Source organism: Carcharodon carcharias, chromosome 4 (assembly GCF_017639515.1).
Source record: "Carcharodon carcharias isolate sCarCar2 chromosome 4, sCarCar2.pri, whole genome shotgun sequence".
NCBI classification, from domain to species: Eukaryota; Metazoa; Chordata; class Chondrichthyes; order Lamniformes; family Lamnidae; genus Carcharodon; species Carcharodon carcharias.
In genome coordinates this window covers 178,379,202-178,396,651 of record NC_054470.1, presented here as the reverse complement: position 1 = coordinate 178,396,651, position 17,450 = coordinate 178,379,202, and the positions used below count along the sequence as shown (strand labels likewise).

Here is a 17,450-nt window from a genome sequence, read left to right as displayed (position 1 = left end):
TTCCTCGTAGGCTTCCTTAAGATAAAAGAGAATGGTATTTATTGTGATTAAACTGATCTAAAAAAAATAATCAAAACGCCCTGACTTTCATGCACATGTGCACTCCAAGTTTCGTATACACACACACACACACACACACACACATAAATAAGGCACCAAGTGGGAGGATGGATTATGCAGTATTTTTACATTGCAATAAGAGTTACAAGTACACAGATCTTGTGGACTGCTGACTTGAATGGATTCATGGTTGAATGGATTTTAAGACAGAAAACAAAGAGTAGGAATAAACGGGTCTTTTTCCGAATGGCAGGCAGTGACTAGTGGGGTACCGCAGGGATCAGTGCTGGGACCCCAGCTATTCACAATATATATTAATGATTTAAATGAGGGAGCTAAATGTAATATCTCCAGATTTGCATATGACACAAAGCTGCATGGGAGGCTGAGGTGTGAGGAGGATGCAGAGATGCTTCAGTGTGATTTGGAAAAGCTGAGTGAGTGGGCAAATGCATGGCAGAAACAGTATAATGTGGATAAATGTGAGGTTATCCACTTTGGTAGAAAAAACAGGAAGGCAGATTTTTATCTGAATGGCTACAAAGTGAGAGAGGGGAATGTGCAACGAGACCTGAGTGTCCTCATACACCAGTCACTGAAGGTAAGCATGTAGGTGCAGCAGGCGGTAAAGAAGGCAAATGGTATGTTAGCCTTCATAATGAGAGGATTCAAGTACAGGAACAGGGATGTCTTGCTGCAATTGTTCAGGACCTTGGTGAGAACGCACCTGGAATATTGTGTGCAGTTTTGGTCTCTTTATCTGAGGAAGGATGTTCTTGCTATAGAGGGAGTGCAGCAAAGGTTTACCCGACTGATTCCTGGGATGGCGGGTCTGACATATGAGGAGAGATTGAGTCGGTTAGGATTATATTTGCTGGAGTTCAGAAGAATGAGCAGGGATCTCATATAAACCTATAAAATTCTAACAGGACTGGACAGGATAAATGCAGGAAGGATGTTCCCAATGGTTGGGGAGTCCAGAACCTGGAGGGTCACAGTCTGAGGATATGGGGTAGACCATTTAGGACTGAGATGAGGAGAAATTTCTTCACCCAGAGAGTGGTGAGCCTGTGGAATTCGCTACCACAGAAAATAGTTGAGGCCAAAACATTGTACGTTTTCAAGAAGGAGTTGGATATAGCTCTTGGGGCGAAAGGGATCAAAGGATATTTTAAAAACTCAACCAGTGGTTTTCAGCCCAGTAAATATATCAAGTCATTTTTGATATAAAGCATAGCTTTATAACATTGCATTTAGAAAGCAAGTTTCATATCAAAGAACTTTGTAACGCACTGACAGTTATGTGGGTAAAGACTGTTATTAAGGTAAAGACTTGTTAAATGTCCTGGATAAACCCAGTGGAATATTGGATGAGGCCAGCAAGACCCACTGGGATGTTTCACTCTTTAACTCATGGATGTGAGGGCCAGTGTTATTCTTTTAGTGTCACCTGTGGCTCATACTCACCCTTGAATCACAAGGTTCCGGGTTCAAGTCCCTCTCCAGGGCTTGAGTACAAAAATCAGGGTAGGCTATCAGGGGCATATGCCTGCTCAGGTGGATGTAAAAGACTCCATAGTTCCATGTTGAATAAGAGCAGGGGAGTAATGCCCAGAGTCTGGGCCAATATTTATCCTTCTATCAGCATCACAACAAACAGATTATCTGGTTATCAACACATTGTCATTTGCAGGAGTTTGCTGTGTGAAAATTAGCTGCCACATCTCCTGGATAACAACGTCACGACCCCTCAAAAACAGAGCTGTAAAGTGCTTTTGAGATGTCCAGTGGCCATGAAAAGTGCTACATAAATACAAGTCATCCTTTTATTTCATTTTTATGCCCACTCTTCCGCCCTGGAACCATATTTAAGAAGTATTTGGATGTGCACTTGTGATGCCATGGCATACAAGACTATGGGCCTAGTGGCTGGAAAATGGGATTAGAATAGTTAGGCACTTGTTTGACCGGCACGGACTCGATGGGCCGAATGGCCTTTTTCTGTGCTGTAGGCCTTTATGACTCTATAACAGGCAGATCATCACAGGAAGGTTTAGGAGTATCTGTGAGGGACTTTCTGCGATCTGGCCTTAAATGTGGTGCCATCAGGACTGAGATGAGGAGAAATTTATGAATCTTTGGAATTCTCTTCCCCACAGGGCTCTGGATGCTCCATTGTTGAATGCATTTAAAGCCGACAGACAGATTTTTGGTCACTCAGGGAATTAAGGGATAGGTGGAATCTGGTGGGAAAATGGAGTTGAAACCCAAGATCAGCCATGAACATATTGAATGGGGGAGCAGGCTTGACAGACCATATGGTCTACTCCAGCTCGTGTTTCTTGTGTTCTTGTAATCTTGATAGCTTTAAACGATCTTTAGCCTGACCGAGCCTTTTGGTATGTTCTTGAAAAGGAATTGCAAGCAAAGAGCAGGGGAGTGTGGCTAATGGAATAGCTCTTTCAAAGAGTTGGCACCACATGATGGGTGAATGGCTTATTTGTGCATGATTCTACGATTCCCTTGACAGAGTGAGAGAAATTCACATGGACTTATAAAGTGTAGACAAACCAAATGTATGAATTATGAGACATAGAGCGGATAAGAAGGACCTATTTCCCTGAGCAGAGAGGTCAATAACCAGGGAGAATAGATAATTGGAAGAATGATTTTCAGGAGAATTTTTTTTCACCCAGGGGGTGGTGGGGATCTGCCTGAAAGGGTGGTAAAGGCAGAAACCTTCATAACATTTAAAAAGCTCTTGAATATGCACTTGAAGTACCGTAAGCAAAAAGAGTGCAGGCCAAGAACTGGGAAGTGGGATTAGCTTACATCACACTGCCTCAGCCAGTCAGACAGACAGATAGACAGATCATTTATTGAAAAAAAATCATCACGCTGTCAGGTGCCAAATTGTGATGATGATATGAATAAAACAAGTAACCATAATTTATGACATAGAAACAACAATGAAAATAAAAGTATTATATAAAATGATATAATATTTGCACAATTTAGATCATTTCAGCGTACAAATAATCACAATATGTTGCAAAATACAGGTCTCCTTGATTTGCAAAATAGAAATGAAAGGTCTACTGCAATCTGCATTCTGTTTTAAAATCCATAGATCAGATGTTGTCAGTTTGAGTTTATTGAATTTTCAGTCAGTTACATACTATTTATGAGTTTTATAAGGTAGGAGGATTGGGCTGTTTCATTGTCTATTTGTCTTTTCTCCTTAATTCCATCACACATTTACTTTCGTCTATTTGTGGCAAGAGGCAGTGGCAACGGGAGGTAGGAATCAGGAGTTTTCTAGTCAAGTTCAGACAGACCATATGACTTCACTAAAAGAAACAAAAGGAAATATACAATCTTAATTTTGTTGTGCGACATGATTATGAACTCTGTTCTTGCCTTTCAGGTTTCGAAACGAGCTGCTTATATTCTGTGGCTACATTGCTGCATTACTGGCCATTAGAAGACATTACAACAGCATTGTACCTGCACTTTATGAATACACCAGGTGAGGGCAGTATATACCGAAACATTCCTGCCAGAATTAAGACGGTCATTATTATAAATCTTCAACTAAAGTATAGATTTTGCTAAATATGTTAATGCCAATTTGATTGTTGCATTATAGGGAGTAAATATTTATCCTGTGAAAGGTTTAGATTTTAGGAACACCCATCACTGTGTAAATTTGCTTACCCAAAATGCCCAGAAAGTCAAAATGTGGGCTGAAGTTAAAAAAAAACTCTCCGTGCAGGATAGTTAATGCTGTGAGCCACACATAGTAACATAGTCCCGGGCTGAACAGCTGCTAGCTGTGGACTTTGTCAGTATCAGCCTGGACAATGAAAGGGTGCTGCAATTTTTTGTGTTAATTCATGAGATGTAGGTGTTGCTGGCTAGTCCAACATTTATTAATGCCCATCCCTAATTGCCCTTGAGAAGGTTGTGGTGAGCTATTTTTTTGAACCACTGCAGTCCATGTGGCATAGATACACCCACAGTGCTGTTAAGAAGGGAGTTTCAGGATTTTGACCCAGCAAAAGTGAAGGAACGGCGATATATTTCCAAGCCAGACTGGCGAGTGACTTGGAGGGTAACTTCCAGATGGCGGTGTTCCCATGTGTCTACTGCCCTTGTCCTTCTAGGTGGTAGCAGCCATAGATTTGGAAGGTGCTGTCAAAGGAGCCTTGGTGAGTTTCTGCAGTGCACCTTGTAGATGGTACACACTGCTGACACTGCGTCGGTGGTGGAGGAAGTGAACGTTTGTGAATGCTCCAAGCAAGCAGGCTGCTTTGCCCTGGATGATGTCGAGCTTCTTGAGTGTCAACCTCTCAACCTCTTACTATTTACGAAATATTCTGCCTTTCTGTTTTTTTCTACCAAAGTGGATAACTTCACATTTATTCACCTTAAATTCCAGCTACCATGTTCTTGCCCATTCACTTAGACTGAGGCCTGGCCTGTTCTGTCTGAAAGGGTAACGGAAGTAGATTCAATTGGGAATTGGATAAACACTTGAAAAGGAAAAATTTTCAGTGTTATGGGGAAGGAGCAAGAGCAAGCGATGACACTGATTGGAAGGGGAGAGAAAATGGGAAATTTAACTTGAAGGCTGATGGACAAAAGTGTACTATTCGGTTCAGAATGGGACAGCTCTACAGCAACTTTCAAATTCAAAGAAGAAAAAAAATTTTTAAAAAACACTATAAAAAAAACTAACAACTCTTCCAAAGAGCCAGCACAGTCATGGTGAGCTGAATGGCCTCCTGCTGTGCAGATAGTACAATTGGACTCACTGAGTTGGGGATGATGAAGAGGTACAAATAAGCCTGAATTGTTTTGACCTTGAGGACTAAATTAACAGGGTGCCCAGAATTCTCATTCCCAATTGTTAGCTAGTGAAATAAACAACAGGAAATGTAAGAACCAACCTGCAGTACCTGCAGAGAGACAAACACAAGAGCTTAACATTTCAGCTTGATGACCTTTTGTTCTGCTTTTGTTTTAATGCTAACTATTCATCCTTGTTGTCCTGAGGCCTGATAGGCTATTGGGATAGGGGAGGTTTTAAATGGCTTGCCCCAGATCTAAGTCTATGACTCGCCCCTGAGATCCTGCTCTAGTCCAAGGCAGAGCAGGGCTGGAGGGTGAGGGAAGCGGCAATGCACTTGGAAATGCTTGTCAAAAGTGAACATCCTTCCGCAGCTGAGACCGATCAGCTGCAGCTCCATTGACATGCCTGGAGTTGGGCCTCTGAAGCTTTACTGTACCCAGTCAAGCAACGCAAAAGCATGAAAATGCCACCAAATGCTCCTGAACTTTTCGCCCCTCGGGCACAGTCTGTAAATTAATGTACGTTTTAGGGGGGCAGCCGAACAATTGGCCAATTGGACAAGTTGTAGCGGCCATGGCGCAGTCACTGGTGGAGGTGCTCACAGCCCCTTGCAATGTCTTTATTAAGGTTTGGACCAGTATCCACCATGGTTTAAGCTAACTGTGCAGCCTTGCTATGTGGGTTAGGAGAATGCATGTGCCTCAGCTGAAAGCACAGCATGCAGTACATTGGCCGGAGCTGTTGCCAGTCGGTCAAGTGGAGTGGGGCAGAGGTGGATGGAGTTTCAGACAGCCAATGAGCACACTACACACAGGCCATCCAAGTGGTGGCCAGCACTCTCTGGCATGTAGAAGGGGCATTGAGACTTAACCAATAGAGGTCCTTAGGACACATAGGCTAACCCACATATCTCTCTCTTTCATCCTGCAGGAGGAGAACATCAGGATCATGGAGCCTGCTGATTTAGTGGTATACCTCATGGCTTACAGAGGGCAGAGAAGAAGGAGAAGAAAAGTGTGACGGAGGCACCTGTGTCACCAACAGGAGGAGCACCTCCCTCTGTATGAAGGAGTGGCAGGACCTCCTGTGCATGCAGCTGAAGGTCCACAGCGATCCGTCACTCATAGGTGCCTTGCTAGATGCAGGGTCTATAGATGGCGCTTGTCATTTTTGCAAATGACTGAGAACCAGGGTCACCGAAGACTGTGCATGTCGATGGAACTGGTCGGTCACACATGCCACCTGCTGCAGGATTTGGCACCACAGAGATGTGGACGAGATCCACTGCCAGTGGCCGTGAAAGTGACCGCGGTGCTCAATCTTTACGCCAGTGGCTCCTTCCAGGGCTCCACAGATGGCCTGTGCGGGATCTCACAAGCCTCCACGCACAAGTGCATGCAGGAGGTCAAGGATGCCACATTCACGAAGGCACAGAGTTTTGTGCATTTTGCCTGGGATCAGGAAAGCCAGGAAGCATGAGTGCTGGGATTTGCGCAGATCTTTGATTTTCCACAGGTCCAGGGTGTCATCGACTGCACTAGCATAGTGCTTAGATCTCCATGGCAACAAGCAGTCAACTACATCAATCACAAGGGCTTCCACTCGCTGAATGTTCAGCTGGTGTGCGATCACCACAAATGCGTCCTACAGGTCTGTGCACGATTCCAAGGGAGGGTCCACAACTCCTACATCCTTAGCAGGTCTCAGATCACTGACATCTTTCAGGGTCCAGAAAGGCTGCAGGGTTGGCTCCTTGGGGACAAGGCTACCCACAGATGACATCCATACAGTGGCCTCAGACTACAGCAAAGCAACAGTGTAATGAGGCTCATGCCGCAACCCAGACTTTAGTGGAGGAAATGATAGACATGTTGAAAATGAGGTTCCAGTGCCTTGACAAGTCTGGAGGAGCACTGCAATACAGTCCCCAGAGTGTGTCATGCATCATCATAGCTTGCTTTGTGCTACACAACCTGGCGCTGCAACATGGAGGGGGGAGCTGGCTGAGGGGGAAATGGAAGAGCTTCACATCTCCTCCGATGATGAGGACGTCAAAGGGAATGAGGGTGATGAGGTCCTCAAAGGCGAGGATGCTGACGATGAGGCCATTGCATTGGCCAGATGAGGCAGGTGCACCCATGAGGCCCTAATAGCCGTGAGGTTCATGGAGGATGATGGGTTGCAGTGAGGACAGCCCTGACATCCTCACCTTGCATCTATGAATGTTTGACTCCTGTGTGGTTGATGACAGTGCACATACCCTCAGTACTCAGGCTCATGTCGTGGAGATGCAGCGGAGGCCCTAAACGTCTCTAGATTCCAGGAGGATGATGACGATATGCAGTGAGGACACTCCATTGATCTTCACATTGCCTCTGTGAGTGTCCAACTCCTGTCTAGTTGAGGGCAGCTCGCTTGTGCTCTGTGATCAGGGTCATATCATGGAGAAACAGCCATGAAACTTTAAGTACACCTGATCCTTTGTCAGCCTTCAGCACCCGACCCCTTCAGGAGCACAGGGTCACTGGTCACAGATGCTGAAGAGATGGGGGCCAGCCCCACCTCAAAGGTACTGAGAGCACACAGAGAGAATGACGGAACTCTGTCCATAACATTTTGGCAGCAATGAAAAGCATCATCGAGGTTCAGGCATCACTGATGTGTCCAGTGAGTGTGAAGCTGGACCATCACTTTGGACTGAAGGTTATACACTGCACAGGGAAGAGGCCCTGGACTGAGACACCTGCCTTTACCTTGTGCAGGAACCAAAGTTTTGCATCTGAGTGACACGAACACTGCTCATCATAACAAGGAGCCATAGGCAAGGAGACATTCTTGGGAGTTTATTTACAATAGTGAATATGAGGAGGCGGTAGCGTAGTGGTATTGTCACTGGACTAGTAATCCAAAGACGCAGGGCAATGCAATCTCTGGTTCAAATCCCACCAAGGCAGATGGTAAAATTTGAATCAAATAAAAATCTGGAATTAAAAGTCAGGAAACTATCGTTGATTGTTTTAAAAACCCATTTGGTACACCAGTGCCCTTTAGGGAAGGAAATCTGCTGTGCTCACCTGGTCTGGCCTACATGTGGTTCTTAAATGCCCTCTGAAATTGCCTAGCAAGCTACTCAGTTGTATTCAACCACTAAAAAGTCAATAAAAAGTAATGAAACCGAACGGACCACCCGGCATCAACCTGGGCACTGGAAATGACAACGGAAAACCCCAGCCCTGTCATCCCTGCAAAATTCTTCTGGGTGCTTGTGCCAAAATTGGGAGAGCTGTCTCACAGACGAGTCAAGCAACAGCCTGACATAGTCATACTCACAGAATCATACCTTACAGATAATGCCCCAGACTCCACCATCACCATCCCTGCGCATGTCCAGTCCAATCGGCAGGACAGACCTAGCAGAGGAGGCAGCATAGTGGTGTGCAGTCGGGAGGGGGTTGCCCTGGAAGTCCTTAACATTGACTCCGAACCCAATGAGTTCTCATGGCATCAGGTCAAACATGGGCAAAGTAACCTCCTGTTGATTACCACGTACTGGCGTCCCTCAGCTGATGAATCAGTGCTCCTCCATGTTGACCATTTGGAGGAAGTACTGAGGGTGGCAATGGCACAGAATGTACTCTGGGTGGGGGACTTCAATGTCCATCACCAAGAGTACATTCTGCACCCTTGCCACCATAGACCAAGCTGGCCGCGTCCTAAAGGACAAAGCTGCTAGACTGGCTCTGTGGCTGGTGGTGAGGGAACCAACAAGAGGGAAAAACAGACTTGACCTCATCCTCACCAACCTGCCTGTCGCACATGCATCTATCCATGACAGTTTTGGTAGGGGTGACCACCACACAGTCCTTGTGAAGGCGAAGACCCGCCTTCATATTGAGGATACGCTCCATCGTGTTGTGTGGCACTACCACCGTGCTAAATGGGATAGATTTTCAACGGATCTAGCAACTCGAGACTGGGCAATCATGAGACGCTGACGGCCATCAGCCGCAGCAGAATTGTAACCAAAGACAATCTTACCTCATGACTCACATATCCCCCACGCTACCATTACCACCACGCCAGGCGATCAACCCTGGTTCAATGAAGAGTGCAGGAGGGCATGCCAGAAGCAGCACCAGGCATACCTGAAAATGAGCTGTCAACCTGGTGAAGCTACAACACAGGACGACTTGCATACCAAACAGCATAAGCAGCAAGTGATAGACAGAACTAAGCAATTCCACAACCAACGGATCAGTTTTAAGCTTGCAGTCCTGCTACATCCAGTCATGAATGGTGGTGGACAATTAAACAACTCTCCTCGGCCTCTGGAGCTGGAGATGATGGAGTTACCGGGAAAGGCGATTTGGATCGTTCGGAAATTCCCAGAGTCACTTGGGTGGATGGCCCCAGGGTGTCGAGCTGCTTGTCCTCCTCCCTATGGGTGCCCAACAGCCCCTGACTGGGTCCTTGAGGTGAAGGGGAAGCTGGAATGAGATTGAACTGCCCCGCACCCCACACGCGTTGACACTGTTGGAGGCCAACTGTGGCATCAGCGATGGAGCTCAGCCCGCACAGCATTGCAGGACTAATGTCCTGGCCCAAGGTCTCGATGGCAGCTGCCATTCTGTCAGTGTTGACCTCGGTGCATCAGCATGCCCATGGTGTCACCTCGGACTGAAGGCAGATGGACTCCTTCGTCTTCTCTTGCAATCTGAGGAGTGCACCAGAAATCCCTTCCTGATCTTCCTGTGATTGCCTTTGCAGGTCCAACAACTGAATGAGGATCGAGTACAGAGGCTCATCATCTGAATCAGACTCAGCAGATCCCTTGCCTCCAGTGGTACTCCGAGTGCCAGTGACCTCGGATGTTCCTGCCTCCACCTGCTTTGGTACAGATTGTATGCTGTGCTCGCTGGATTGTGATCCAGAGGCTGCTCTGCAGCTAGGTCCCACCGAGGTGTATGTCAGTGTGCTAGTAGAGGGTGTGGGTGAGCATCGTGACGAGTCTTCACAGGTGCTGCCCCAGGGTCCTCATCCGAGGTAATCTCGGTGCTGGGGTCAGGGTCAAGTTTGCCAGAGGACGACGTGTCAAATGTGTCTAGGAGAGAAAATGGAGATTATTAGTTCTTGGCAGTCATGCTGAACACAGGACAGTGGACTCAGAGTAGCGCTGAGAGAGGAATGATCTGGTGCTGAATCCTCATGTGGCTGCTTGGCACTGACCTCACTATCGCCGCAGGAACGGTCGACATCCTTTCCGGCCAGCTCTAACGCGCGATTCTCGAACAGAGTGAGGACATTGATATCTGGCACTCCACCTCCCCCCCAGTTCGGGACCTCTCCCATTGATTGTGCGCCATCTTGTCCTGCATGAAGACAGATGGAGAGAATGTGAGCAAGATGCAGGCCAGGCCAAATGAGAAGGACGCCAGGTGTGCATGTGTGCTGAGTGGACAGTTGAGGATGCAGTCTCCAGAGGAGAGGAGGCCAGATGGAGAAGTGAGGTGTGTGTGAGAGAGTGAGTGGTGATGTCCTTTTGAGCTGTCAGTGAGTGAAATGCCAGTGAATGAGTGATGGGCTTGTGAGTGGGTGAGTTGAGATTGATGAGATGGTTGACTTACCCTGGTGGCATGGATGAGATCATTCATCCTCTTTCTGCACTAGATGGCCGACCTCTTGAGTGCAGCATTGGCACTGACCATCTTTGCCACCGCCTCCCAAGCCAGAGTGGTGATGGGCCTCCTGCCGTCAGCGCTGGGGTAGAGGACATCCCGGCGGGTCTCCAAGGGGTCCAAAAGGCATCCCAGGGATGCATCACTGAGTCAGGGGGGGCGCACTCTTCCTGGCTTTTGGGGCCATGTCTTCACCGGAGCAGACCTGGGCTAAGCATTGAGAACTGTGTGCATGGAGTGAGAAAGCAGCAAGGTAACAGTGTGACGGGCAAATCAGAAGCTGGCCACCAGCGATCTAGTGTGTTTTCTGTGACTGGGTCATTTATGAGGCAGAAAGGGGATGATACAATGTGAAAATCTGCCATTGTAGCCGGCGTATAAAATGTCTTTTCTCACGCCCGCTGCTGCACTTAGTGCAAATCTGGGACGATAACACCCTGTGTCCTCTAGTGCTAGTCTCTCCCACAACGAGAAACATCCTTTCCGCATCCACCGTGTCAAGTCCCCTCAGGATCTTATATGTTTCAATAAGCTCACCCCTCAATCTTCTGAACTCCAATGGATACAGGCTCAGCCTGTCCAACCTTTCCCTGTAAGATAAACCCCCCCATCCCAGATATCAGTCAAGTGAGCCTTTTCTGAACTGCATCTGACACATTTATGTTTTTCCTTCAGTAAGGAGGCCAAAGCTGCACAGAATACTTCAGATGTGGTGTCACCAATGCCTTGTGCAGCTGTAGCAAAACATGCCTACTTCTGTATTCCATTCCCCTTGCAATAAATGACAACATTCCATTTGCCTTCCTAATCACTTGCTGTACCTGCATACTAATTTTTTGCGATTTATGTACCAGGACACCCAGATCCTTCTGTACCTCAGAGTTCTGCAACCTATCTCCATTGAAAAAATATACTGCTGTACTATTCTTCCTGTCAAAGTGGACAAGTTGACATTTTCCCATTTTATGCTCCATCTTCCAAATTTTTGCCCACTCACTTAAACTATTTATACCCCTTTGCCGACTCCTCATGTCAGCTTCATAACTTATTTTCCTATCAATATTTGTGTCACTAGCAAATTTAACAATCATACATTTGGCCCCTCCATCCAAGTCATTGATATAAATTGCAAATGGTTGAGGCCCCAGCAATGGGGCCTCTGCCTCTGCCTGTGGCAGTCCACTCGTCATGTCTTGCCAACCTGATAATAACCCATTTATGCCTACTCTGTTTCCTGTTAGCTAATCAATCCTCGTTCCATGTCAATATGTTATGCCCTAAATGATGAGATCTTATTTTGTGTAGTAACCTTTGATGTAGCACCTCATCAACTGCCTTTAGGAAATTTAAGTACACCACATCCACAGGTTCGCCTTTATCCATTTTGCTTGTTACTTCCTCAAAGAACTCCAATAAATTAGTCAGTATTCCCCTTTCACAAAACCATGTTGATTCTGCATAACTACACAGAAAATTTCTAAGTACCCCGCTATAACCCTCTTAATAATAGATTCCAGCATTTCCCTATTGTCAGATGTTAAGCTAACTGGCCTGTAGTTTCCTGCTTTCTGTTTTTCTCCTTTCTTAAATAGAGGAGTCATATTCGCTGTTTTTCAATCAGATGTGACTTATCCAGAATCTGGGAATTTTGGAAAATTAAAACCAACGCATCTACTATCTCAGCAACAACTTCTAAGACTCTACGATGAAGTCCATCAGAACCTGGGAACTTATCCACTTTTAGTTCTAATAATTTTCTCAGTACCCTTTCCCTGGTGATTGTAATTGTTTTAAACTCCTCCCTCCCTTTCACATCCTGATTAATTATTTCTGGGATGTTATTTGTATCCTTTACGGTGATGACAGACACAAAGTATCTATTCAATTCATCTTCCATTTCCATGTTTTCCATTATTAATTCCCCAGGCTCACTCTCTAGAAGACCAACGTTCACTTTACAGACTTTTCCTTTTTAAATACCTGTAGAAACTCCGACTATCTGTTTTTATATTTCTAGCTAGCTTTCTCTCGTACTCTAATTTCTTCCTCTTCATTAATCTTTTAGTCATTCTTTGATGTTCTTTATATTCTGTCCAATCTTCTGACCTGCCACTCATCTTTGTGGGATTATACATTTTTTCTTTCAATTTGATACTATCTTTAACTCCTTTAGTTAGCCACAGATAGTGTGTCCTTCCCTTAGTCTTTCTTTCTCACTGGAATGTATCTTTTCTGAGTATTCTGAAATATCTCCTTAAATGCCTGCCAATTCATCTCCACTGACCTGTCCCTTAACCTAATTTCCCAGTTCACTTTAGCCAACTCTGTCTTCATGCCCTCATAATTGTGCTTATTTATGTTTAAAACAGTAGTCTTAGAGCCACTCTTCTCTCCCTCAAACTGAATGTGAAATTCAATCATGTTATGATCACTGGTACTAGGGCACCATCACTATAAGGTCATTAATTAATCCTGTGATATCGCACATTACTGGATTTAATATAGCCTCCCCTCTGGTTGGCTCTAGAATGTGCTGCTCTAAGAAACTGTCTCAAAAACTCTATGAACTCATCATCCAGGCTACCTTTGCCAGTCTGATTTGTCCAAGCTTTAAATGTAGATTAAAATCATCCATGATTATTGCCATAACTTTCTTACAAACCCCCGTTATTTCTACCTGTATACTCCGTCCTACAGTGTGGCAACTGTTAGGGGGCCTATAAACCACTCCCAAAAGTGACTTCTTACCTTTTCACCTGTACCCAAACTGATTCTAGCTCTTGATCTCCAAAACTAAGGTCATCTCTCTATATTACTGTCATCCTTAATTATCAGAACTATTCCTTTATTTTTTCCAAATTTCCTGTCCTCCCTAAATGTCATGCACCCTTGAACATTCACGGCCCAGTGTTATGCCCACAGCTGGTGTTAATTGCTGTGCAACCAAATCACAGAGGGAATCTTGGCTTACAGGCCATAATCTTTTTTCTGTATTTGGAAACTGAGAAGACGATGTACTGATCTCAGCCGTAAAAGGTCCAGTAACACTTATGGGATTTTAAAAATTAAAAGTAAATGTTTTATTAACAGAAATAAAAGGAAACTTAAGCACACAAGATAACAGTTACACAATTAAGGTCAGCCTTTTAAAACATTCCCCCAAAAGACTCTATTTGATCAGACACCCCCTTATAGAAGTCTACTATGAAATCCAGTGATATTACACAAGGCAAACTGCTGTAGCTTCGATAAAGGTTTACCACATGACCCTTACCCTCTTCAACTCTGCGGTGGAATCCACTTCAAAGTGCTTGCTGCAGCCCAAGATTTCTCTGACTTGATGAATGATTCAAACTGCATCCTCTCCCAGTCCAGAGCTCCATCTATAGCTCAACAGCTCAAACAACTTTAGCTCTCTCCAGCCACCTCTAGCTCAATATCTATATCCAACTATCCACAGTAACTCTAATATACCCCTTTTCCCTATCATCTCCATTTCATTGTTCGCACATCTCTTTGAAACTCCAACCCTTTCAAATATAAGATTTTTAATGTTTCCATCCTGTCTTTGCTTTTGGGTGAATAAAATATAATATCCCCACCACTATTTACTTATGGAACTCCTGCAAGATGCAAATATGTTTCTTGTTAACCACTAACTCCCTTTTGATATTCAAACAAATTCTCAACTTATCTAAAAATGCTAAGTTTAGATCTAACCTATTTACTTGTACCTCAAACTTATCACTTTTACCCTTTTCATGTTTCCAGGCAACCTGACTGCTATCAACCTCTTGCCCAGTGTGATTAAATCATACACAGACATTACTATTTAGTTTAAAGCCCCAGTTATACAACTTGCCAGAGCACTCGTTCCAGCATGGTTCAGGTGAAGACCACCCCAACTGTACAGCTCTCATTTTCCCCAGTACTGGTGCCGTGCCCCATGAATCAAACCCCATTTCTCCCACACCAATCTTTGAGTCACATGTTTACCTCTCTAATCTTATGTATCCTTTGCCAGAGGTAATTATATTTGAAGTTCTGCTTTTCCATTTAGCCCCAGCTGCTCATACTCCCTCAGCAGAATCTCTTTCCTACTTCTACTTATGTCATTAGTACCTACATGGACAATGACCCAAGGATCCTCCCCCTCCCACTGTAAGTTCCTCTCCAGCAAGAGCAGATGTCCCAAATCCTGGCACCAGGCAGGCAACATGGCCACCTGGACTCACGCTTTCTACTGCAGAAAGCTATGTCTATACCCCTGACTATACTGTCCCCCTACTACTAAATCGCTCTGCTTGAATAGCTTCCTGTACCATGGTTCCATGGTCAGTTTGTTCATCCACCCTGTAGCCATCATTTTCATCCATACAGTTTGAAAGAACCTCGAACCTGTTGGACAATTGCAAAGGCTGAGGCTCCACCACTTCTACCCTCTGGGTCCCCATACCTGCCTCACATGCAGTCACACTCTCGTGTCCCTAATCAGTGACCAAATCAGAGGACCCTATTCTAAGGGGTGTGACTGCCTCCAGGAATAAATAGTCCAGTTAACTTTTCCCCTCACTGATGCATTGCAGTGTCTGCAGCTCTGTCTCCAGGTCCCTGACTCTAAGCCAAACCACCCCATACAGCACCCTCCCCACCCCGACCTTTATAAGGAGTGGCGTGTTTCCCAACCCCTCTGTTTTGGTGTGATGCAATTTTCTATTAACAACTGCACAACAAACTCAAGATAGGGTGAACTCAAAGGCTTAGTTTATTTGCACACTCTCAAACCGCGGGAGGAGGGTTGCCATGTTGCCTCCTGTGTACTCATACTGTAAAAGAAAAAGAAAAAAGAAAGATTTACAGGGCAAAGACCACAGAGAAAAGAATTATCGTTTCACAGGGGTCCAGAGTCTAGAATCAAAGTCCAATGAGGTGTTCCTTCACAGAGTCAGCAAGTTGAAAATTGATGCTGTATAATTCACATTTCGGGTAGAGTTGACTTCCGCGATGAAATTGATCCATCTCTGTGTGCCTGTCTTATAGGCAATGGCATAGAAGTTCCAGCATAGATGTAGTTCTGGCCAAATATTTAATCTGGAAAGAGCTCCTTTTTCGTGAGGCTGCTTGTAGTTGGTAAAATGGCAAACTGAGCTTTGCAGTTCCACAAGGCAATATTACTGGTTCCACAAGCTAGGTCCATGTCACATGACTCACACCTCTCCACTCTGGTTTTGACAGAGGGTGTGTAACCCTTTGCCTGGGTCCCTGAGATTGTTAAATATTCCAACCATTAAGAATTGGAAGGATGATTGTGGGGTCCTTTGTCCTAGCACACAAATAGGCTCCAGTTGGCCAGCTTGGCTTATGAAATGCAGCTGGCCTTTGTATAGTCCTCTTTGAATTTGTTCTCTGTAGTCCACGGGGGCTGTTAGTGCCTCTTCAGAGATAATGAGGTGCAAGTTTCTACGGTAATACCATGATGTCTCCTTTTGTTCGAGGGTCACAGACAGACATAGCTTTAGCCATTTAAAAGGTATTTGTCCGGTTTTTAAAATTTTAGAAATAGCCAAGAGGATATTTATATCTATTTCATAAAAATATACAGGGTGAGGTCTTAGTCCCTCACAGTAAAGAATTGAGCAGTCACCTCTTTACAGTCTGGCTGGTGAATTATTCCACCATCTCCCCCTCCATAGTAATTGCAGTGCTGTTAGCAATACTAATGGATCAGTAGTATTCAATATCCACTTGGACTATCAGTAGAAAGACTACAGGAACAGGAGGAGGCTATTCAGCCGCTCAAGTCTGTTGTTATTTTCTGTATCTATCGAACTCCATTAACTAATCTACTTTCTTAAATTATTTTTTAAACTATGGTGGCTCACTTAGAATCAGGTCTCACTTCATCTCACACTTTACTTGCCCGTTGGACTTTCAGTTGTGCCTCAAAGATTTGCCCTGTTTGTTACAGCCAACTCTTGAAACGCAGAGAGGTGACAGTCCCGACACAGATCGAGCAGTTATCAGCCGAGCTAGACGGATGGAGAGCATGCACGCACTCAGCCAGCAAGTAAGTATGTAACTGCTGAATCGAACCAAATTTATTGCACTTGTTTAATAGTACAAGCTGGCAAAATTCCTCTCAGCTGCTTCTGCTTTGGGGTGTTACGCCATGACTTTATGGTGAGGTCACCAAGGAGGTGTGGGAGCAGTGCCAAGGAATTTAGCATTTCGTTTTCTTAAAATAAAAGGAATTGATTTTGAAGTCGTCACACCAGACAGCTGCAGCTGTTTACCCTTTGGCATTGGAGGATGAAGGGGCAGGAACTGACAGTTATTGATAACATCTCCTTGCATCAACAAAAGGAGCAAAATACTCCTCATTTATTTTCTACCACCAAGGTCAGGGCTGCCACCAGTAGTACTTCAAGCTAAATGTGGAATCAAGTTAGCACTGCATTACAAGAACTACCAATTAACCTCATCTTGTTGGGGATGATAAGCTGAAGAATAAGTAGCCATTCCAGGGGCTGTTAAGAGTCACCACATTACTGGTTCTGGAGTCACATAGATGCTAGACTCGGTATGGACAGTAGAGTTCCTTCCCTCAAAGATGTTAATGGACTGGCTTTTATGATAATTGATGATAATTTTCATTGTTGTCAATACTGAGCCTAGTCTTATATTCCGGATTTATTAATTAATTGAATTTAAATTCTACCAGCTGCCATGGTGGGATTTGAACCATTCCCCCAGAGCATTAGCTTGGGCCCCTGGATTACTAGCCCAGTGGCATTGCCATTACATCACCATCTGCTCCCCCCCTAGCAATTAAAGAGGTAGGTTTTAAGGAGTGTCTTAAA

The 17,450-nt window shown here is 44.9% G+C and overlaps 1 protein-coding gene across 6 annotated transcripts in view; it reads left to right on the top strand.

Annotated features, from left to right (window-relative positions):
• The window catches only part of wdr17 (WD repeat domain 17), a 118,757-nt gene that overhangs the window by 93,975 nt on the left and 7,332 nt on the right, over nucleotides 1-17,450 (top strand). For all 6 annotated transcript variants that reach the window (XM_041186523.1, XM_041186522.1, XM_041186521.1 and 3 more), the window contains 2 exons: nucleotides 3,488-3,589; nucleotides 16,559-16,657. In XM_041186523.1, coding sequence (XP_041042457.1) covers nucleotides 3,488-3,589; nucleotides 16,559-16,657 — 201 coding nt within the window. The remainder of the gene's footprint in view (nucleotides 1-3,487; nucleotides 3,590-16,558; nucleotides 16,658-17,450) is intronic.